At 41.1% G+C, this 23,382-nt stretch overlaps 1 protein-coding gene across 3 annotated transcripts; it reads right to left on the bottom strand.

Moving 5' to 3' along the window:
• Nucleotides 1-2,914: 2,914 nt before the first annotated feature.
• Nucleotides 2,915-23,345, bottom strand: spa17 (sperm autoantigenic protein 17). 3 transcript variants are annotated; one of them, XM_020507599.2, is made up of 7 exons: nucleotides 23,243-23,345; nucleotides 22,792-22,966; nucleotides 22,618-22,688; nucleotides 18,189-18,244; nucleotides 14,945-16,589; nucleotides 7,211-7,378; nucleotides 2,915-5,165 (listed from the first exon to the last, which is right to left on the bottom strand). In XM_020507599.2, the coding sequence occupies exons 2-7, from the start codon at nucleotides 22,943-22,945 to the stop codon at nucleotides 5,142-5,144; spliced, it is 2,118 nt and encodes a 705-aa protein (XP_020363188.1). In that variant the 5' UTR covers nucleotides 22,946-22,966; nucleotides 23,243-23,345; the 3' UTR covers nucleotides 2,915-5,141. The 3 variants fall into 3 exon arrangements, with proteins under 3 accessions (XP_020363188.1, XP_020363186.1, XP_020363187.1); XM_020507597.2 differs by having other exon boundaries at nucleotides 7,165-7,378; XM_020507598.2 differs by having other exon boundaries at nucleotides 7,165-7,378; nucleotides 22,792-22,969; nucleotides 23,243-23,316.
• Between the last annotated feature and the right edge of the window lie 37 nt (nucleotides 23,346-23,382).

Here is a 23,382-nt window from a genome sequence, read left to right on the forward strand (position 1 = left end):
CAGCCATGAATAAAGAATGGTACCAACACATCCTCCGAGAGCAACTTCTCCCAACCATCTAGAAACAGTTTGGTGACAAACAATGCCTTTTCCAGCATGATGGAGCACCTTGCCATAAGGCAAACGTGATAAGTAAGGGGCTCGGGGAACAAAACATCAATATTTTGGGTCCATGGCCAGGAAACTCCCCAGACCTTAATCCCATTGAGAACTTGTGGTCAATCCTCAAGAGGCCGGTGGACAAACACAAACCCACAAATTCTGACAAACTTCAAGCATTGATTATGCAAGAATGGGCTGCCATTAGTTAAATGAAAAATTAAATGAACTTAGAAAAACATCTGCCACCTTTTGCATTCCCTAAGAAGATGCAGACACTAGAGGTGCTAAATCATGTTAACATGTGGCCTAGAAGTTAATTTACAGCATGCCAGGGCGGATTGCAGATGTCTTGAAAAAGAAGGGTCAACACTGCAAATATTGACTCTTTGCATCAACTTCATGTAATTGTCAATAAAAGCCTTTGACACGTATGAAATGTTTGTACTTATACTTCAGTATTCCATAGTAACATCTGACAAACTTGTGGAAATTGTGGAAATTAATATTTGTATCATTCTCAAAACTTTTGGCCACGACTGTACATGCAACCTTATAGATGCAGTGTGTATGACTCTTGTGATGACAGCAAGGAATAACTTTTTCCCAATGGTATATGTAGGCAAGGCCAATTCCTAGCTCTGATATGGCTAGCCTCCATTAGATCTAATCTTCTCAAATCTACGAATGAATGTAGCTCTTCAGTATTCATGAGCTAGTGTGCATCATGCAGTATCGTTCCTTTTCAGTATGGGCTGAGCGATCCAGTAATCAGTGAAATTCATATTGCATTTCAATTGTACCCCCAATTACCAGTTTGGATAACTGTGCTGATCTAGGATCATAATGAATAAGACTATATGGGCAGGAGGGAACATATCCTAGTTCAGCACCTTTACTCTGAGACACTTTATAAATACGAGCCCTGTCCTTAAAGAGTGAGGTTGTAGACATGATGATGATGATGACTGTGATGACCAATAGAACACACAAGTGTCCTCTGCTGTTGAGTTTGACTCACTTCCACCACTAATTGCTGCCCAGGAGAATACAGTGATTGCACTGACAAGCTGTGTGAGGGAACTAAGAGAGCGAATCAATCCGGATGAACATTTAAAACATTTTAAAAATCAGAGTTTCAAACACACAGACTCATTGTTTTCCCCCCACAACATTCAACAGCCCTTAAATGACTACATATCTGTGTAACACAACCTCATAGCTGTTTAAAAAAATCTGTTTTACATTCAAAATGAGATCAAATTAATTGACAAATTACTGACATTGCATTCTGTTTCAGCTAAAGAATTGTATTTCTGGAACAGTATGTTTCTACATTGAAAAACATTCATGAACAAATTGCTGTATTTGGATGCCGTTAATCTTTCCATGGTGAAATACACAACATAACTAAGAGATGTTTAACTGTTTTGGACTAAGCTATCCATCAAATTCTTAATTTACAGGTCCCTGCTGCTGAAGTGCTATGTTCGGAGGTTTCTGGATACCTGTGGGAACACAGGGAGAGGTGGTGTGGAGCTGTGTCAAGTTGAGAAACTAGTGCTCTCTTCTGTGGCTGTGTTGCCATGGAAAACCAGTAGAATGTCTCTTTAATGCCTTATCAGTCAGCAGCTGGTGACAGGACCCATTCTCTCTCCCCCATCAGAGGGGGAGAGAGATTCCTTCAGTGCCTCTGTGTGGCTGGGCTGAGCTCAGATGTGTGTGGGAGTGAGCGTGGGTGAGCTGTCAGTGAGTCTTATGCTCCTTCCTTCCATATCTCAACCCTGCTCTTTTCTCATATGGAGAGAAAAGGCAACAGAAAGAGCACCTAAGCCAATGAAACAACACTGACTATGAATGTAACGTTTTCGACTAAAGGAGTATCCATACAGATTCACTGTAAAGGACATCGCTGAGATTGGACATCATTGACATTGTTATGAAAAGCACTATAAAAAAATCTCAAATTATTATGATTAATTATTACTATTATTTGTAAGATTATAAGATATGACATCAGTGATGCACCTGTTGAGATGTGAGAAACAATTAAAATGTATTTCAGAGAAAAATCTGGTGTATTATATTCAAAGCTGCAACATGAATGGAAACTAGGGAAATATTAGAATCTGTTCAACCATCACTCATCAAACCAGTATGTGCAACCGAACAAAACAAATAAATCAAGTCTACTACTTGTCATGTGATGTGAGTTATTCCTGATGTTCCCCTACAGAGGCAGCTTTTCACAGAAGATCAGTCACCATTTGTTTCAGCTTCATAGTGGTGGGAAGACTTTTCAAATAACAGCTGCATTACAGTTGAGTGAAAAAAAACTGGTTGAGTGGAAAAAAAAAAGTTCTGTCTTGACATTGCATTCCCTACATTACTTTTGGAATCCATTTCTCTCTTAAAGGGGAAATTCAGATGACAGTTTCTAGACTACTTTCAGGGTGAGGAAACATCAAGTTGTAAAATCCTGAACTTTCCCTTTAAAAATAGGGTTGATGCATTCTATGAAACACCATTCAATATTTGGTGATCGATCATGTTCTATAGTCAGTGTGATCCTGTTACTAATCATATTGATAGAGCTTGAAGACGCTGCTGTTATTATTGATTCGTTCCATAATTCTAGTTCAATAACCTTGGAGTACTTTGCAGGTTAAATGTTAATCACTGCTTCTACATATAAATTACTCATCTTTTTCAAACACCCATCACCATATCCATGAGTGGGAAAGGGTCAGGTTCAAGACTATTACTCATGAATTACATATGCTGCTCTGAACAGCTGAAAATAATGTCCTACACAAACATTTGATATGGATTTATTGATTCACAACTGTTATTCCTTTACAATTATTTCATTAAATCTGTTCATGAAGCATGATGATAATCAGGGGTTGGAACTGGTTCTGCGAACAAAACCGAAAACTGGAAAAATAACTACAGAATCAGAAACTGAACGAATGTGATCTATACTGTTCTGGAACAGAACCGTAATTAAAAGCATGGGAACCCTTTAGTAACGTTAGTTTACATTCCAGGCATTTCCATCAGTCCCACAAATAATGCAACAAGGTGCCTATGCCCTTACTCTATCACTCAGAAACATATTCCATTGTCTGCCTGACAGCTGAAAATCTTTGCCAGTGTGTGCATGTGTAGGCAACCAGCCCCTCTCCCTACGAAGCTTAGTCTACTGTAGCCTACAAGCGTGATTCAGAATTTTAATTAAGAAAATAATGGATTCATTTTTTTAATGCTTGTTACAGATGCTATCACGTTTCACATTGGACTTATTAACTACAAAAAGGTAAGACGTGTTTTTAATTCTGGTGCCACTTTGCACACACAAGCTTGTTAGCTAGCTTTGGTCGAACTTTAAGCCAACTCTCGGAAGTTCAAAGACATTCAACGTTCCTCCATAGAAACCTATATTAAATTTGGGGACTTTCTGCTTGCTGTTGCTAGCTAATTTGTCCTTGGATTTAAAAATTAAGTTGTTATTTTACCTGAAATGCACAAGGTCTTCTACTCCGACAATTAATCCCCAGATAAAAGAGTAAACTGAGTTTGTTTCTAGTAATCTCTCTTCCTTCAGGCTTCTTCTTCTTCTTTGGACTTTATATGGTGGTTGGCAACCAACTTTAAGCTGCATTACCACTACCAACTGGACTGGAGTGTGGACCTCAGTTCATCTTTCAATCACTCACATGGGTATATGCTCCTAAAAACCAATGAGGAGATGGGAAAGGCGGGACTTGCAGCGCGTCAAGTGTAACAAATAGAAAGTGATATTTTAGCAACTGGCTACGCAGATGCTCGTTGACGCTCTTGAGCAGTGTGGGTGCAATGACTGAATAACATGTATGTGTACATTTATTTTGCAACGCTTGCGCACGTGACACGAGTGGTGTGGTCAGCATGAAGGCCGCAGATAGTGCCCATGCAGTATTGGCTGTCTAGGCTAAAACAACTATAGCTTGCCTGCTCCATAGCAAGCTGCTCTATCCACACTGATTGGTGAAGTAATTTAATGTCAAGATAATGTAATTAAAAAAAAAATGATTTCAGGGGTTTCAAAAGGAACAGAAATGAACGATATAAACTGGTACTTTTTGGGGGCAAGAACCAGTTCAGAACTTCATCTCGCAGGTCCGAACAGTAGAACAGAAAAAAAATAATAATGGTTCTGTTCAGAACGAAATGATTGAAATATAATTTAGGTTCCAACCCGATGGTAATACCATACACCTGATTTAGGTCAGCATTTTATATGAAACACAAATTCTGTACCCATAAACATACTGTAGGAGCAGATGATATGACTCCATTTCTCTAAGGATAAAACTGTACATGATTACTACTATCTGCAAATAAACTATAGTACATTGTACTGCATGCTTACTGCGTTGGAAGATCTGATTTGGAGAAAATGGTAATGCTGACCAATATGTGAAAGTGATTTGATTATTTATTATGGTGCACAACACTTAAAGACTGAAAATCTAGATAACAATAAATGAATCATTAACTTAAATAATATGCCGTACAATAATCAAGGGTCTCTTCCTCCCTTTTAGCGATATTGTGAACGTCAAAAATAATGAAATAGTAATTATACAAGCACTTGAAACAATGCAGAAACAAGCATTCCAGCGGTTGAAGTGTATTCATAATGCATAATTGTACACAACCTTTATATTCAACTCAAATTAGCCCTGTTTAGCAAGGGAAAACACTTATTATCAGCTTCTTCTAGACTAGCACACTACCAGGAGTTTCACAAGTACATGCAGTGAGAGATGCAAATTTGGGTCAAAGACGACCCACACAAATTGGGTCTGGAAGCAGGAAAGTGTTAAAGAGTTCACAAATTAAATGATGCATCCCAAAATCTGGAATATACACTGCTATTTTGTGTTACATAGAAAGTTGCTCCTCCATGAGAAAAAGGTTCAGCCACAGCCATGCTTCTTCTTCTCTTCATCGAGGTCAGAGGCTTCACTGTTCCGGCACAGATGTGTCATCTCTCTCTACTCCGTCTGAGCCGCCTGATTCTAAAAACAGACGAAGAAGCAGATTTTAGCACTGCAGATGGAATGATGAATTCATGTTGCCATTACATGCTCACACTCCATAGTGATGTTGACCCCCAACAGCACGATGACACTCGCCAGATTGAGATTTCTCATGAAAGGTTGTGATTTTTAAAATTTATTTTACCTTAATTTAACTAGGCAAGTCAGTTAAGAACAAATTCTTATTTTCAATGACGGCCTAAGAAAAGTGGGTTAACTGCCTGTTCAGGGGCAGAACGACAGATTTGTACCATGTCAGCTCGGGGATTTGAACTTGCAACCTTCCGGTTACTAGTCCAACGCTCTAACCACTAGGTTACCCTGCCATGATAATAATGATAGTACTGAAAACATACTGTAACGACTTGATTGGTTTTATTCATCCTGGTGAAAAACTTCCTATAAATACCCTCCTTATGATGAATGCATTGTGAACATTTGGTGTAATAAATGAGTATATAATGCATTATAAAGACTGCATTCATTGGAAGTGTTGCCAATAACCCAAGTGAAAAGCAGAGTCTTCTCCAGGAGGGGGAGATTTAGCGGGCTGATGCCTATGACAAGGAACATTAATTCTTGTGTGTCTCAGAGGTATAAGGCACCTGGTGTTAAAAATAACACTGCTATATAAAAATGCTTGGCAACCAAGAACTGGGTTGGGGGTTGGTGTGCCTCAGAGAAGGCTTAAATTGGAAAGTCGTTTCTTGGTATTTCTCAAGGATGGGGCTAAACCCGATTCAAGTACTGTAGAGGTGAAACAACCTGACCTGGAACATAGTCTAACAAGGGATGCACAATATATCGGTAAGCATATCGGAATCGGCGGATATTAGCTAAAAATGCCAACATCAGCATCAGCCCGATGTCTAGTTTAACGCTGATGTGCAAAACCGATGTCAAAGCTGACGTGCATACCTATATAACGATGACGTAATGACGCCACAAAAATATAGAGCTTCACGTGCAACACATGGGTAACATGGGTAACACACTAATGTTGTATGCTCTGCCCCTGGAATCAGAACTTGTGAAATAAGCTGCAATGTACACTTTCTAATTCCTGGAAGTATTCTCGAGGCTTCAGTCACCCACCAAAAAACTCACATTTAAGTAGCTGATATGTTTAAACACAAACTGACAAAAAATGTACTGGAGGTCAACTATGAAAATATTGTGACAAACCACTTTCAACATTTATTTGTGCAAACGGTACAGTTTTGCCCTAAAAATATTTTCACCACAAAAGGTGTTGATTAGATATATTTGAGCACTATCTCAGAACATCTAGATAAGATTTTCCATGGTTCTGGGCACCGACACCATCTCCCACGTTTGAGTTGTGATCAACATTTCTCATTAGAATGCATCTATTTGACAATATAACTAATGGAGTATTCATTAATAATCACTTCATAAAGACATTAATTGTAGGTTTCAATCAGGCACTGCAGCCTTTATAGAGTAATTAAAGAACTGGATGGAGTGTGTCACATTACTCACACTGAAATAACTCATTAGGGGCCTATAACAGACCCAGTTAATAATGAATGGCTTTTAAAATTGCTTTCAAGCTGTGTTAAAATGGTGTTCCTTCATACGACCCTTGCATTATGCATACAATGTATGCATTTGATGTTGAAAACAGATAACAGATAACAATAAATGCAGTTAATATTGTTATGGACACAAAATGGTCATCCTGTTACTTTGTTAATAGTGTGCAAAGCTGGATGTACAAGATGTAGAGGAGGTCAGGGACACAAGCATCAGATCCATAATTGGTTTGTCAGCCAATGTCCAAAGTGAAAGTTACTAGCTGATAATGGACAGCAATAATTTGGCAAGAACAGTTACTGATGACATAGGTCTACACCAGATTAGTCCTGAGGGGATATCAAGGCTAATAGCAGTCTAAACCGGTTTGGGGTCTACGTGTGTGTCTGTTTGGGTATCAGGGGACACTAGAGTCACTGACCTGTCCCCCCCTGGTTGCCGTTGAGGGCCTCACCACTGCTGCTCACCTCCTCATCCTCCTCCTCCCCCTCAGGCTTGTCAGCAGGCTTAATCTTCTTCCTGGTCATGTGACCACGGAAGCCAGCCTGGATCTTGGCAGCTGCCTTGTTGGCCTCTGGATCGTCCAGAGGTATGTCCATGATGTCCTCCTCCTCCTGGGGTTGGCTGCATTCTTCCTATAGGAGGGAAGTATATCTGAGAAATTAGGTGATTAGGAGGGGGCTTGGTTGAGGTAATGTCGCATGAGGAGGAGCCCCAGATTAACCTCTGCCTAGGGACCCAAAATGACTAAATCCACCTGAGAACAACACCAGTGGATATCAGCCTGTCTGTGGTTGTCAATAATAGTGAAATATCCTCATCAATTGCATCCTCAGGGTCCTAAAGGGTCCAAGGGCTTAAGAGTCTACAACAGAAGCTCCATCTTCCTGGAGTTTTTTTTCTCACACCTATTGCCTGGACTTCTGCCATTGCTAAGCTGGAACAGGGTAACTGCTATGTAAACAATGTTTCCAAACTGCTTAACCTGACACTCAACACCATGCACAGAAAATAAATATGTCTCTCTGTTCCTCTGTGATTCTCAATTTCAAAAGTTGACAGTCAGCCAGACTGTCCATCAAGAGTGAGAAGAACATAAAGGGAATTCAACATTAGATCTCTCAGACTCTCTCTCTGACACGCTCTGACACAAAGACAGCACCATGGTATACCATGTAGCTTATTACTGGCAGAATATAAAACGCTGGGTTGGTGAGTGGTGGATAGGTGGGTGAGGTAGAAATCTCCTTATTCACAAGTGGTTACAGAACAGTGACATAGTTGTCAGCAATCATCCAAACACGTCCGCTGCATCCCACCAGTTGCTCATCCCCTCTTAACAATTTGGTGCATAGGCGACACAAAGAAAGCCCACTGCACTGTATGGAGATGCATTTGAGTGTCCTCAGTGAAACCCCTTAGTGTGGGAGTGTGACCACCCACTATTACAGATAGCATTAAAGCTAGTATTCATTAGCTTAGCTTTAACGGCTGAGTAGGATTTTTATTTATTTAACCTTTATTTAACTACGCTAGTCAGTTAAGAACAAATTCTTATTTAAAATGACGGCCTGGCAAAAGGCCTCCTGCGGGGACGGGGGCTTGGGATTAAAAACAAAACTATATAAATATAGGACAAAACACACATCACGACAAGAGAGACAACACAACACTACATAAAGAGAGACATAAAGACAACAACATAACAAGGAAGCAACACATGACAACACAGCATGGTAGCAACACAACATGACATCAACATAATAGCAACACAACATGGTAGCAGCACAAAACATGGTACAAACATTATTGGGCACAGATAACAGCACAAAGGGCAAGAAGGTAGAGACAACAATACATCACGCAAAGCAGCCACAACTGTCAGTAAAAGTGCCCGAGTCTTTGAATGAAGAGATTGAGACAAAACTCAAAAGGATGCCAACATTCGCATATCTTACAGCAGCAGGTTTTTCTAACTCTTCAAGGGGTTAATCTACAGTAGGCTCTAAATGTGTCATCTCAATAAGCTCAAGTGACTTGCAATCAATGAACAAAAATAAACATACGCATACTTTTAACAGCCTACTCATACTTTTAACAGCCTACTCATACTTTTAACAGCCTACTCATACTTTTAACAGCCTACTCATACTTTTAACAGCCTACTCATACTTTTAACAGCCTACTCATACTTTTAACAGCCTACTCATACTTTTAACAGCCTACTCATACTTTTAACAGCCATCTCATACTTTTAAACAACCTATACTCATTATGGCTATCAATACCATTCTACCTTAGATATTCATTAAGTATCAATTTAAAGCATTTCATCTAATCCATATGCAAATAATATAGGACCAATTTGGCAGAAAGTAGCTTTATGAAGAAAGCTGAAGCAGGTGCAGTGGACACCTGGTAGATCAGCTGGAGTTTCCACGGCTGATAGTCGGCGTCTTAATAAAACAAGCAAGCCAAAAGACCATAACAAGGAAACAAATTATTTTCTGAGGGTTACTAAAATATAAAGCTCTGTCAACACATATATAAAAGCCTTTTAATAAATCCATTACCCAATTAGAATGATATAACAACTCTGAAATTCTATTAAAAAGCTGTAACAAAGGAATAGTTGTGTATAGTTACTTGTTAGATATAAGTTCAATGTCTTACAAAATACAATTAATTTCAAGCATGTACTCACAATGTGGCAGTCCATGATGAGCAATCTGAGAGATGACAGTCTTCGGATGAACTGACCTAAAATGCCTTTTGCCTGTACTCAGTGTTGACCGAGAAAGATTTCTCTCGTGTATCCACTAGAGACGTCTCGTTCCCGCTAACAGACACTTTATGCTCACTAGTATACGCTTGCATAGAGTGTGAGAGAGAGAGGGTGGGAGAGAGAAAGAGAGAGTGTGATACGACCTCCTGCAAGCACACAAACCATGTGGTTTATCTTCCCAGTCTCATTAAGGTTGATAACCTGCTGTGCTCCCACAGATCTATTGTACCCATCACTTCAAAGACTTACCTGACCTAAGTACAGTATATGACAAAGTCATCAACTAAGGGTCTCAGACATTGCAAAAATCTTTTAATTGATAATTGTAAGTTGTGACACCCTAAAGTCCACTTTTATTAACACATTGTTTCTGGCCATTTGGCACATGCCACATAACATACAGTACCAGTCAAAGGTTTGGACACACCTACTCAAGAGTTTTTCTATATTTTTACTATTTTATACATTGTAGAATAATAGTGAAGACATCAACACTATGAAAAAACAAATATAGAATTATGTAGTAACCAAAAAATTGTTAAACAAATAAAAATATACCACTTAGATTCTTCAAAGTAGCCACCTTTGCCTTGATGACAGCGTTGCACACTCTTGGCTTTCTCTCAACCAGCTTCACATGGAATTATTTTCCAAAAGTCTTGAAGGAGTTCACACATATGCTGAGCACTTGTTGGCTGCTTTTCCTTCACTCTGAGTGTCACGCCCTGACCTTAGAGAGCTTTTTTCCCCCTTTTTTTGGGGGGGGGGGGGGGGGGGGGGGGGGGTGGATATTCTATGTTCTTTTTCTATGTTTTGTATTTCTTTGTTTTGGCTGGGTATGGTTCTCAATCAGGGACAGCTGATTCATTGTCTCTGATTGGGAACCATACTTAGGTAGCTTTTTCCCTCCATTGTGTTGTGGGTAGCTATTTTCTGTTTAGTGTTTTCTGCACCTGACAGGACTGTTTCGGTCTCGTTTATTCTCTTTGTTATTTTGTTCCAGTGTTCAGTTCAATAAAAGTCATGAACACTTACTACGCTGCGCTTTGGTCCGATTCTTCCTCTTCAGACGACGACGACCGTTACAGAACTACCCACCACAAGCGGACCAAGCAGCGTGGTATGGAGGAGCAGAGGCTTCAGGACTCCTGGACATGGGAGGAGATATTGGACGGAAAGGGACCCTGGAGACAGGCTGGGGAATATCGCCGCCCGAAAAAGGAACTGGAGGCAGCTAAAGCTGAGAGGTGGCGATATGTGGCAGGTCAGCGAAGCAGGCACGAGAGGCAGCCCCAGAATTTTTGGGCGACTCTTTTTTTTGGGGGGGGGGGGCACATGGGGAGATTGGCGGAGTCAGGCGATAGACCTGAGCCAACTCCCCGTGCTTACCGGAAGCAGCGTGGTACTGGTCAGGTACCGTGTTATGCGGTAAAGCGCAGTGTCTCCAGTGCGCGCTCATAGCCCGGGGCGCAATGCGCCAGCCCTCCGCAAGTGCCTTGCGAGAGTGGGCATCTAGCCAGGGCGGATTGTGGCAGCTCAGCGCACTTGGTCTCCGGTGCGCTGTTTCGGCCCAGGGTATCCTGCGCCGGCTCTGCGCACTGTGTCTCCGGTGCGCTGGGAGGGTTCAGTTCGGCCTATGCCTGCGCTCGGTAAGCACCAGATCTCCTGTGCTCCCCCACAGCCCGGTTCGACCTGTGCATGCACTCTGGAGGGGCCGGGCTAAAGTGGGCATTCAGCCTGAAGGAGTGGTGCCAAGGCTGCGCACCAGAGCTCCAGTGCTCCCCCACAGCCCGGTTCATCCTGTGCCTCCTCTACGCACCAGGCCTCCTGTAGGTGGCCCCTGGTGGGCCCTGTGGCAGCCCCACGCACCAGGCTGTCTCTGCGTCTCCTCCCTCCAGCGATGGCCTCCAGTCCGGAGCCTCCAGCGACGCCCTCCAGTACGGAGCCTTCCGTGTCGCCCTTCCTGGCTGGAGCCTCCAACAAGGTTGCCCAGTCCGGCGCCCACAACAAGGGTGCTCAGTCCGGGGCCCGCTACGAGGGTTCCCAGTCCGGACCCGCTGAGGGTCCCCAGTCCGGGGTCGGCGGCGAGGGTCCCCGCTCTAGAGTTGCCACCTAAGTGGGCCTGCACTTGAAGAAACTCAAAGTTCTTGAAATGTTCCAGATTGACTGATCTTCATGTCTTAAAGTAATGATGGACTGTTGTTTCTCTTTACTTATTTGAGCTGTTCTTGCCATAATATGGACTTGGGCTATCTTCTGTATACCACCCCTACCTTGTCACAACACAACTGATTGGCTCAAACATATTAAGGAAAGAAATTCCACCAATTAACTTTTATCAAGGCACACCTGTTAATTTAAATGAATTCCAGGTGACTACCTCATGAAGCTGGTTGAGAGAATGCCAAGAGTGTGCAAAGCTGTCATCAAGGCAAAGGGTGGCTACTTTGAAGAATCTCAAACATAAAATATATTTTGATTTGTTTAACACTTTTTTGGTTACTACATGATTCCATATGCGTTATTTTATAGTTTTTATGTCTTCACTATAATTATACAATGTAGAACATAATAATACAAAATAAAAAAAAACTTGAATGAGTAGGTGTGTTCAAACTTTTGACTGGTACTGTACATACTTAATTCACGTAACCTTCAAGTAAAGTGTAACTGGAAAACCCAAGAGAAACCGCGCACACAATGTACAGCAATGATCATGTAGTACTGGTTTATAAATTATTGCTCAGTTGTACACAATTAGAGAGAGAAGTAAAAACTTTTCTATCGTTCAGATCCCAGCTGCCACCAGCGCCCCCGCTCATTGCCCCTGAGACAGAAAGGAGAGGGAGAAACAGCAAACACATCCATTTGTCTGTGTCCCTGTCTGACATGACTGCCTCCCCTGTTTCATCCCATTATGTCAATATATTACCTTTCAAAAACCCACCTGGTAATGCTTCGTTTCAGCTTCGAGATAAGAAAATATCTTGTTCTTATCAACAGATGTATGTTAGAAATGAATCCTTCATTGTCACCTTGTTCATCTATCAAAACCCACTTAAGAATGAGTACAGTACAAAGTGACGAAACTGCACATTGCCTACGGATAGAGATCGGTCATAATGTACCTGGGAATAAAGAAGAGCACAAAGGTGGACAAAATCACTGGACAAGACATTTGGTATAGGTCAGAGAAGATGGCCTACATGTAAAGGTGAGAAAGAGAGATGGATATGCTGCAGATAAATTTGCATTGTCTAACAAACTATCTGTTTGCATCGCCATCTTCCAGACTTTCCCTGATAAGACCCAGAGGGGAAAGGGATGGTGCGAGTTTCCATGGTAGCATCCCTCTAAATCCTACTCTCCCTACCGCCCAGCCTAAGACCACATCGGCTCAAATATATCAAGTGGGTTATTGGTGACAACCCACTGGGCACATATTGGTTGAATCAACGTTGTTTCCATGGCATTTCAATGAAATTACGTTGAAACAAAGTGGAATAGACATCTGTGCCCAGTGGGAATAGGCCAAATCATGCAATTCTCATTAGCTCAGAAATCTTGTTTAGGGCTCATTTGATTGTTTAGTCTGGAATTACCAAGAGCAAACAGAACTTGGCACTGAAAATTTGGATCAAATATATTAGGCTATGCACAAACGCACGCACTAGGTTTGGACGATGTCAAACCACCATTGGGCTACAGTAAGAAATTGCATGCTACAACTGGATGAATCATTTTGAAAGATATGCCTAATGTTGTTGAAAGCCTGGGCAGAGGCTAAGTGCAGGCAAATATTTTCTAATATTCCTTTCTGGTGTAGCTTCAGCATGGAACATGTTCGTGTGTGTCTATCTGTGTGGCGCGCACATGACGGAGCAAAGTGACAGCTGCAACTGATGGGGAACAGGCTGTCTTGTCCTGAGAATAGTCTATGCCTAGGCTTATAGACTTCAACATTCATTATTGTTTTTTCTGAAAGTGGCAACTTTAGGACAACACCTTCTTAGGCTATTATAATATTTGGGAAATAAGCTACTGTTCATAACTTTAACTAGTCTTAAAGGTGACAATGAAGGATTCATTTCTAACATACATCTGTTGATAAGAACAAGACGTTAGCATTTTAGCTAATTAGCAAATGTTCAACTACTTACTACTTTTTAGCCACTTTGCAACTACTTAGCTAACCCTTCCCCTATCCTTAACTCTTTAACCTAACTCCTAAACTTAACCCTAACCCCTAGCCGAGATAACGTTAGCCAGCTAGCTAACTAGTGATTAGAGCGTTCGAAAGGTTGCTGGATCGAATCCCTGAGCTGACAAGGTAAAAATATGTCGTTCTGCCCCTGAGCAAGGCAGTTAACCCACTGTTCCCCGGGCGTCGAGGATGTGGATGTTGATTATGGCGAATGGTGAATGGGCAAGACAAAAGACGGGGTATGGTAGTAGGTGCCAGACGCACCGGTTTGAGTGTGTCAAGAACTACAACACTGCTGGGTTTTTCACAGTTTCCTATGTGTATCAAGAATGGTCCACCACACAAAGGACATCCAGTCAACTTGACACAACCGAGGGAAGCGTTGGAGTCAACATGGGCCAGCATCCCTGTGAAACGTTATAGAGTCCATTCCCTGACAAATTGAGCCTGTTCTGAGGGCAAAAGGGGGAGAAACTCAATATTAGGAAAGTGTTACTAATGTTCGTAGACTCAGTGTATATGTAATCATTGTTGATAGACAATACTGTCAGTATAACGCCCAACCATAATACGCACAGATTTGTGTCTGAAAAAATTGCTACTTGAAATATGTCAGCTTAAGACGGATGGTAGATAATGTACCTCAGGATGACATTCCAAGTCCCTACACGTCATCATGAGGAAGCTGAACTATTTTGGGGACATTTTCAATCACCTCTCTCTGGAGACCCGGAGTGGAGAGGTAGAGGTACAGAGCGATGTTGTTGATCAGAGATATCCTTGAAGGGTTTATTTTTAATACAGGTTACTTGGGACAGGAATGGGAGCAAAGGACACATTTCTTTAGAGTTCATCTCTGAACCAGGTGAATAGTCTGCATAAGTTGTCGCTACTAGCATACTGCCTATACTCTGTTAGGGAAGATGTTTACATAAAAAATGTGGTTAAACTGTATGCCAAACTTATACGTACACCGTATAACCGAAGTGCTATATTTTACAATAATAAAACTCCTGCTTGCTACATGGATTTGCCCAACGACAATCAGATGTAGTTGACACACAGCGTTTCTAGCCATTATGACCTCTGCAAACTGACCTGTGTCACTATATAAAACCTGCAGTGGATAAATTAAATACTGCGTGATAGTTGGTAAATGACTGTAATGTACATAAATGTTTCTGAAAAAATCATAAAAACATTGAACTTTACCTTGTCATAAGTCTTGTCCACGCTGTCCTTTATTTCTCCCTCTGGCATGTGCTCTGGGTTGTCATCAGTTTGGTCTGTGTCCTGAGACGGGGTCATTGTGTCCTCTTTTCCAAGTCCTTTTAGTTCAGTTTCCATGTGCTCCACCGCGTCTATATCCTCCTGTTGCTCAGCTGTGTCCCCTGTCTCTTTCTCAGCATCCTCTTGCTGCAGCTCTGCAGGTCTAACCTCGTTCGAAGGACCTTGTTGATATGCGTGTGAAATGTATTTTCCCCCCATATCTATGTCATCATCATTGATGTAAGGATTATCATTCTCTTGCTTATTTTCCATCTTAGTAGAATCCTCCGGAGAGATGTCTTCACCCATTTCCTTCTTACTTAGATTTTTGTTCTCCTGATCAGGTTCATCCTCTTGTTTCTGCTCTATTTGAGAGGCCTGCTGATTAGGAATGCGGACGTTCACCTTACTAAATTTCTCCCCATCTTCGTCACTTGAATCAGATTTGTAATCTTGTTCCACTTCTATATCAGAAGCCTCATGCTCCATTGCCTTTATCTGAGCTTCAGCCTCAGCAGTGACTGCCTCCGCTTCCCCTTCGATGTTAGTGTTTGGTTCAACAGAGTCTTGAGTATCATGTCCAACAAGGCCCGTTTCTTCCTCAGCATCCTCCGACACAACATCTGGTCGTTCTGCCTCAGTTTGTGAAGCCTCGACCGAACCTTCCTCCTCTGGCTGCTGTTCATACATTTTGACCTTCAGGGTTTTAGGTACCTCCTCAGTGCTGATCTGAACAATACTTTCCTCCTTTTGTTTTTCATCATCACCTAAAACACTTTCATTATCTGACAAGATTCTGGAGGCATCATCAATGGAGGATGCAACTTCATGCGTTTGCCCAGTATATGTTGTGGAAACAATTAGATTTTCCTCTTCTGCAACACCCCCTGAATTGTCAGTTGTTTCCTGTAGAATAGGTTCAGGGGATTCAGTTTGGAGTGGTGATAATCGTCCACTGTTTTCAACCATGAGTGATATTGAACTCTCCTGAGCATCAGCAAGATCTTGATCTTTGAAGCCTTCACTGAGGCCATCCTCTGCAGTGGCTTGTTCCTCTCTCTCTTTTGTCCCTCTTAGTTCTTCAGCACATACATCTATATTGAACAGTCCAGTGAATGAGACTTCCTGAGTAAGTTCAAATTCACTACTGCGGTTCATTTCGTATGAGCTTCCAAGAATGGCATCATCACCAGTGCTGATTTCCTGAGAAGTGAGTTCTTCTCCCTCTTCAGTCTTCCTCAGTTCTTCAGCACATACATCCACATTTGAAAGCCCACCAAGTGAGATTTCCTCACTGGGCTCAAATTCAGAGAGGCATACCATTTTGTCAGCTCTTTCATTCATCTCTTTGCCTGTCATGTTAACATCCATATCTGTGAGTTTATTATCTGATACCTCTGAGGGATATATTTGCATTGAAATCACATCTTTATCTGTGATATTAACCATTTCATATTTTCCTTGACTTTCAGTTCCCTGCACATCTTCATAGACATCAAGGTTTGAGTTTGTGGGAGATGGAATCCCAACTGGCTCAATATTACCAGTTTCCTCTTCTGTTTGAGATTCAGTCAGCTCATCCTTTTTCCTGAGAATTAATAAATAATTATATAAATTATGGGTATTATAAAATAGGTATTAAAATGTACTGAATGTCAATGTTTTCTCTAATAATCTACCTTTCTGTCCTTATACATCCTGACTCCTTTGACAATGGTCTCCTCATCATCTTCTGACTCAAACTGGTTTCTTTCTGAGGTTGTGAACATTGTGGCTCCCTTACTCATTTCGTAGAATATCAGGGTGCTTGCCTGCTTCATAAAAACCCAGACCCTTTCCCATAGCTAACGTATGTACCTCAACCTTTCTCATTTGCAGAAAATACTGTGGGGAGATGACCGTTCTTGGGAGTGATGATTTAATGTCAGTATTTTCCTTTCAGGAATTGAGAGGGCTATTTTAGGCCTATGATATTGAGGTTATTCCACCAATTTAGTGCCTTTTGGAGAAGTGCAACTTGGTCCCTAATTTTTTTTTGATTTCACCAAAATGTAAAATTCTGTCATAAAGAGCATATATTCAATGTCATAAAAAATGTGTTTTCCCATCTCAAAAGGTTAAAAGTACTATAGTAAGTGCAAAATAAAGTAACATAGTTGAACGTAACAGGGTTGACGATCATCTTAAATCAGCCATAAATCCCCTTGCGACAGGGGGAAAGAAACGTGTTGTGTGCAACAGGGAGTAGCAATTGAATACAAGCTTTACAAAAACACTTTAACTGTTAAAACATTTCTTGCCTGTCGATCTGTGGGTAACAGGGTTGACGTGTTAGGCCCGACCTGCTCAGTTTAACCACAAAACAGCAGAAAATGTCCAAAAAGTGTAGAACCAGCTCACCTGCTTTTACACTATGATTATACTCATGTTTAATCTTTCTTTTGGAAAAAATATTTTAAAAGGAATGGTTTCACCATATTTAAAAGGAGAGTTCAGTTCACGTAACAGGGTTGACCTTAAAAGGACAGATGTAAATTAATCATTAATCACATTACGGTAAATAAATAATAATCTTCAGAAATGACTGTCAAAGCAAAACAATAACTAGGGATTTACAATTATGGTGAAAACTTTGGGGTTAAGTGGGTTAAACATTTTGGGGTTAAGTGGGTTAAAACCTCCTAGAAGTGACACAGGGTTGACAGAGTTTTCAAAAAGCGGAATTTAGGCACTTTAGCAAGGCTTTAGTCATATACAAAACTGGATTTATTGAATTCTCCATGTTATCTATATTAAAGGGAACTAAATTGAATACTGTATCACAGGCTTTTAAAAATAAATATTGGTGCACAATTTCTACTTAAAATATCATGGGATGCAAAAGGTGCGGTTTTCCTTTCCTTATCTATATTTTCCACAAGGTTTGTCTGTGTTAACCAAAAGCAACTTAGCAAATTCATCATGGAAAAATAAATGTCACTATGGCAGATACCCTTATGTTAACTGGAATAATCATTCATAATGATCAATAAAACAACACTGCAACTGAGCCAAATGTATTTTCTCCACAAAAACGTTTTTGTTGGTCTCTCTTGTCCTTTTCTTTCAATGAAATATGTGGTGGAAAAAAGCTGTCTGATGCTGTCCCTCTCCTTGGGTGTAGATAATGTACTGAGATGAGACTCACTTAGAAATCTTCAGAGTTGCATCAACTGGACTGGTGTCGACTTGATTCGGTGAGTTCTGTTTTGAGCAGAATATAGAACATTTAGCATGATATACTGATAAGGCCCGCCAGTATCATATTTAGGTGTACTTGCGAGAAAAGCACAACTCTAGATTTCTTACATACTCATATTATTATTTGATGTATTTAGCCTGCTCAAGAGTTTAAACGACTGTCCCAAGTCAGGCTGCTTGAGAAAATATTTTTGATAGCATTTACACCTTTTTGAACTATAACTATATTTAAATGAGCACCTAAATGAATTTCAATGAAAAAAAAAAAAGGCCCATACACTAGAATCTAGACCTAACTCCTCCTACACATTTAAGCTATCAACACCAAACCAACGTTGTGACGTTCAGACTGGCCCAACTTAAATTGCTGGTCAAAGGATATTTGATACTATAACCATTTAAAATGTGCATACATTTAACATGGGTTTGAATGAGAACCATGTGAATATAGTGGTTTCTCTTCAAAATGATCCTGCTCCTTGGTTACCAACTTTAAAATGTTCAGGTAATCCTAACTTCAAATTCTCTAACATTAGCATAAATTAATTCACTAATAGTAACTCTTGAACTGTTCAAGCTAAAGACACCAATCCTACTTTCACATGTTCAAGGTTATCCTAACTTATAATTATTTAAAATCATTATCACTTTAACTATATACATTTGCATAATTAGCATGAAATAACTCAGAAACAGTAACTCTTGAACCGTTCAAGCTAAAGGCACCAAACCAACGTTTGCATGTTCAGGCTATCCTATTCAATCTATCTATCAATTAAATCAAATTGGATTTGTCACATACGCCAAATACAACAGGTGTATACCGTGAAATATTTACTTACAAGCCAACAATGCAGTTCAAGAAATAGAGTTAAGAGAGAGTTAGAGTTATTTTTATTTTTTTAAGTACCACAATAAAATAACAATACCGAGGCTATAAACGGGAGGAAACAGTACCGAGTCAACGTGCGGGGGTACACGTTAGGGTTAGTCGAGGTAATTTGTACATGTAGGTAGGGGTAAAGTGACTATGAATAGATAATAAACCGCGGTAGCAGAGAGAACAGTCTATGACTTCGGTGACTGGAGTCTTTGACAATTTTTGGGGCCTTCCTCTGACACGGCTTAGTATAAAGGTCCTGTATGGCAGGAAGCTTGGCCCCAGTGATGTACTGGGCCATACGCACAACCTTCTGTAGCGCCTTATGGTCAGATGACGAGCAGTTGCCATACCAATCGCTGATGCAACCGTTCAGGATGCTAGCGATGGTGCAGCTGTATTTCCCCTGAGGGGGAAAAGGTGTTGCCGTGCCCTCTTCACAACTGCTTTGGTGTGTTTTGGACCATGAAAGTTTGTTGGTACCCTTACCACCCGGGGGCGGCCCGTCAGGGAGTCCAGGATCCAGTTGCGAAGGGAGGAATTTACAGTTGAAGTCGGAAGTTTACATACACCTCAGCCAAATACATTTAAACTCAGTTTTTCACAATTCTTGACATTTAATCCTAGTAAAAATTCCCTGTCTTAGGTCAGTTAGGATCACCACGTTATTTTAAGAATGTGAAATGTCAGAATAATAGTAGAGAGAATGATTTATTTCAGCTTTAATTTCTTTCATCACATTCCCAGTGGGAATACAGTCAATTAGTATTTGGTAGCATTGCTTTTAAATGGTTTAACTTGGGTCAAACGTTTTGGGTAGACTTTCACAAGCTTCCCACAACAAGCTGGGTGAATTTTGGCCCATTCCTCCTGACAGAGCTGGTGTAACTGAGTAGGCCTCCTTGCTCACACATGCTTTTGCAGTTCTGCCCACAAATTTTCTATGGGATTGAGGTCAGGGCTTTGTGATGGCCACTCCAATACCTTGACTTGTCCGTAAGCCACTTTGCCACACCTTTGGAAATTTGCTTGGGGTCATTGTCCAGTTGGAAGACCCATTTGGGACCAAGCTTTAACTGATGAATTGAGATGTTGCTTCAATATATCCACATAATTTTCCATCCTCGTGTCATCTATTTTGTGAAGTGCACCAGTCCCTCCTGCAGCAATGCACCCCCACAACATGATGCTGCCACTTCCGTGCTTCACGGTCGGGATGGTGTCCTTTGGCTTGCAAACATAACGATGGTCATTATGGCCAAACAGTTCTATTTTTTTTTCATCAGACCAGAGAACATTTCTCCAAATAGTACGATCTTTGTCCCCATGTGCAGTTGCAAACCGTAGTCTGGCTTTTTTATGGTGATTTTGGAGCAGTGGCTTATTCCTTGCTGAGCAGCCTTTCAGGTTATGTCGATTTAGGACTCGTTTTACTGTGGATATAGATACTTTTGTACCTGTTTCCTCCAGCATCTTCACAAGGTATTTTGCTGTTGTTCTGGGATTGATTTGCACTTTTCGCACCAAAGTATGTTCATCTCTAGGAGACGGAACACGTCATCTTCCTGAGCGCTATGACGGCTGCGTGTTTATACTTGCGTACTATTGTTTGTACAGATGAACGTGGTACATTCAGGCGCTTGGGAATTGCTCCCAAGGATGAACCAGACTTGTGGAGGTACTGGCTGATTTATTTATTTATTTCAAGCAAAGAGGCACTGAGATTGAAGGTAGGCCTTGAAATACATCCACAGGTACACCTCCAATTGACTGAAATTATGTAAATTAGAAGCTTCTAAAGCCAAGACATAATTTTCTGGTAATTTGCTGTTTAAAGGCACAGTCAACTTAGTGTATGTAAACTTCTGACACACTGGAATTGTGATACAGTGAATTATAAGTGAAATAATCTTCCTGTAAACAATTGTTGGAAAAATTACTTGTGTCATGCACAAAGTAGATGTCCTAACCGACTTGCCAAAACTATAGTTTGTTAACAAGAAATTTGTGGAGTGGTTGAAAAATAAGTTTTAATGACTCCAACCTAAGTGTATGTAAACTTCCGACTTCAACTGTAGTACCAGGGTCTTTAGCTTACTGATGAGCTTTGTGGGCACTATTGTGTTGAACACTGAGCTGTAGTCAATGAACAGTATTCTTTTTGTCCAGGTGGGACAGGGTAGTGGGAAAGGGCAGTGCGGAGTGCGATTGAGATTGCGTCATCTGTGGATCTGTTGATGCAGTATGCAAATTGGAGTGGGTCTAGGGTTTCCTGGGATGATGGTGTTGATGTGAGTCATGACCAGTCTTTCAAAGCACTTCATGGTTACCGATGTGAGTGTTACGGGGCGGTAGTCATTTAGGCAGGTTACCTTCGCTTTCTTGGGCATAGGGACTATGGTGGTCTGTTTGAAACATGTAGGTATTACAGACTGGGTCAGGGACAAGTTGAAAATTTCAGTCAAGACACTTGCCAGTTGACCCGCGCATGCTCTGAGTACACGTCCTGGTAATCCGTCTGGTCCTGCGGCCTTGTGAATGTTGACCTGTTTAAAGGTCTTGCTCACATCGGCTACGAAGAGTGTGATAACACAGTCGTCCGAAACAGCTGGTGCTCTCATGCATGCTTCAGTTTTGCTTGCCTCGAAAAAAGCATAAAAGGCATTTAGCCCATCTGGTAGGCTCGCGTCACTGGGCAGCTCGTGGCTGGGTTTCACAATGTAGTCCGTAATAGTTTGCAAGCCCTTCCCCATCCGACGAGCGTCAGAGCCGGTGTAGTAGGATTCAATCTTAATCCTGTATTGACGCTTTGACTGTTTGATGGTTCATCTGAGGGCATAGTGGGATTTCTTATAAGCTTCTGGATTAGTGTCCCGCTCCTTGAAAGCGGCAGCTCTAGCCTTTAGCTCGGTGCGGATGTTGCCTGTAATCCATGGCTTCTGGTTGGGATATGTACATACGGTCACCGTGGGGATGACGTCGTCGATGCACTTATTGATGAAGCCAGTGACTGAGGTGGTATACTCCTCAATGCCATTGGATGAATTTCAGAACATATTATAAAAAGTCCTACAGTCCTGTAGCGTAGCATCCGCGTCATCTGACCACTTCTGTATTGAGCGAGTCACTGGTACTTCCTGCTTTAGTTTTTCCTTGTAAGCAGGAATCAGGAGAATATAATTATGGTCGGATTTTCTAAATGGAGGGCGAGGGAGAGCTTTGTATGGGTCTGTGTGTGGGGTAATGGTGGTCTAGTGTTTTTTTCCCCTCTGGTTGCTTGTAGAAATTAGCATATTTTACAAATCAATCAATACATTTTTACATCTACTTACTTTTTCAATTTTAACCAGTCACTACCATTATTACTACTGTCACTACCACTACTATAACTTATTTCAAAACCACAAATACTTTAAAACAAGCACACCACATTTTCTTCAGGAAATGTGCTTTTCTCGTTTGATATCTTCACTATTTATGAAGAAAGAAAGTTGACCTTGAATGCATGATTGTTGTAGAATCTGTCCTCAAGCCTGGCACACCACTCTGCGGGGTCCAAGCCACTGTCTAAAGAGAAAATGACAGAGTCCAATAAATTAACATCAAAGTACAGTTTCATTCTGACTGCCCATTAATTATTGGAATAATGTATACAAAAAAATATAGCTACCTTCTCTCTCTTTGAGAAGAGCAGTGAAGTAAAGGGCAGCAAAGGTGGGGATGTCCTTGGGCTGGTCTCGCAGGACCTCTCGAGCCAACCCCTCCAAGATATTGCCAAACCCACGTGGAACCCGAAGGTGAGTGTTTGAAAAAGGCACAGACATCGTCCTTGGTCAAACACAGGTCTGCTAACGCGTTACAGTAATTTGGATAGATAGATGTTAACTGCAATATTGGCTTTTATGTTACTTTTAAAATGTATTTATTTTGACAACTTTATACTAACTAATGTTGTGAAATTAAATTTACCCAGCTTGTTAGCTAACTACCGTTAGCTAGCTACGTTATCGAACTTTCTTAAATGTTTTAGTTGGCTAACTTTCAGCAGTGCAACATTGGATGTAATGCTAGCAGGAGGCTGCTGCATGGAGTAATAAAGGTAACATTGAACATTACATTACCTTTAGCAAATGTTTTTTTGTTGTTGCCTCAAACAGCTTCGCAAAAACGTTTGTTTTGCATCAGCAACAGTTGACGCCGGAGTGTTGATAATTGTTGCTAGGCAACAAGGCTCAGTCTAACTACGGTGACGAAAGAGGTC

The sequence above is a fragment of the Oncorhynchus kisutch genome, linkage group LG18 (genome assembly GCF_002021735.2).
Source record: "Oncorhynchus kisutch isolate 150728-3 linkage group LG18, Okis_V2, whole genome shotgun sequence".
Taxonomy (NCBI): domain Eukaryota; kingdom Metazoa; phylum Chordata; class Actinopteri; order Salmoniformes; family Salmonidae; genus Oncorhynchus; species Oncorhynchus kisutch.

What these genes read in the sequence shown, in the direction of transcription:
- spa17 (XM_020507597.2), bottom strand. Translation starts at nt 22,945, where the DNA reads ATGTCTGTGCCTTTTTCAAACACTCACCTTCGGGTTCCACGTGGGTTT. An exon ending in GCAACTCTGAAGATTTCTAA is followed by an intron (nt 16,590 to 18,188) that starts GTGAGTCTCATC and finishes ATTAATTCTCAG; the next exon opens with GAAAAAGGATGAGCTGACTG. An exon ending in CGGCAACCAGGGGGGGACAG is followed by an intron (nt 5,166 to 7,164) that starts GTCAGTGACTCT and finishes GTCTGTTTTTAG; the next exon opens with AATCAGGCGGCTCAGACGGA.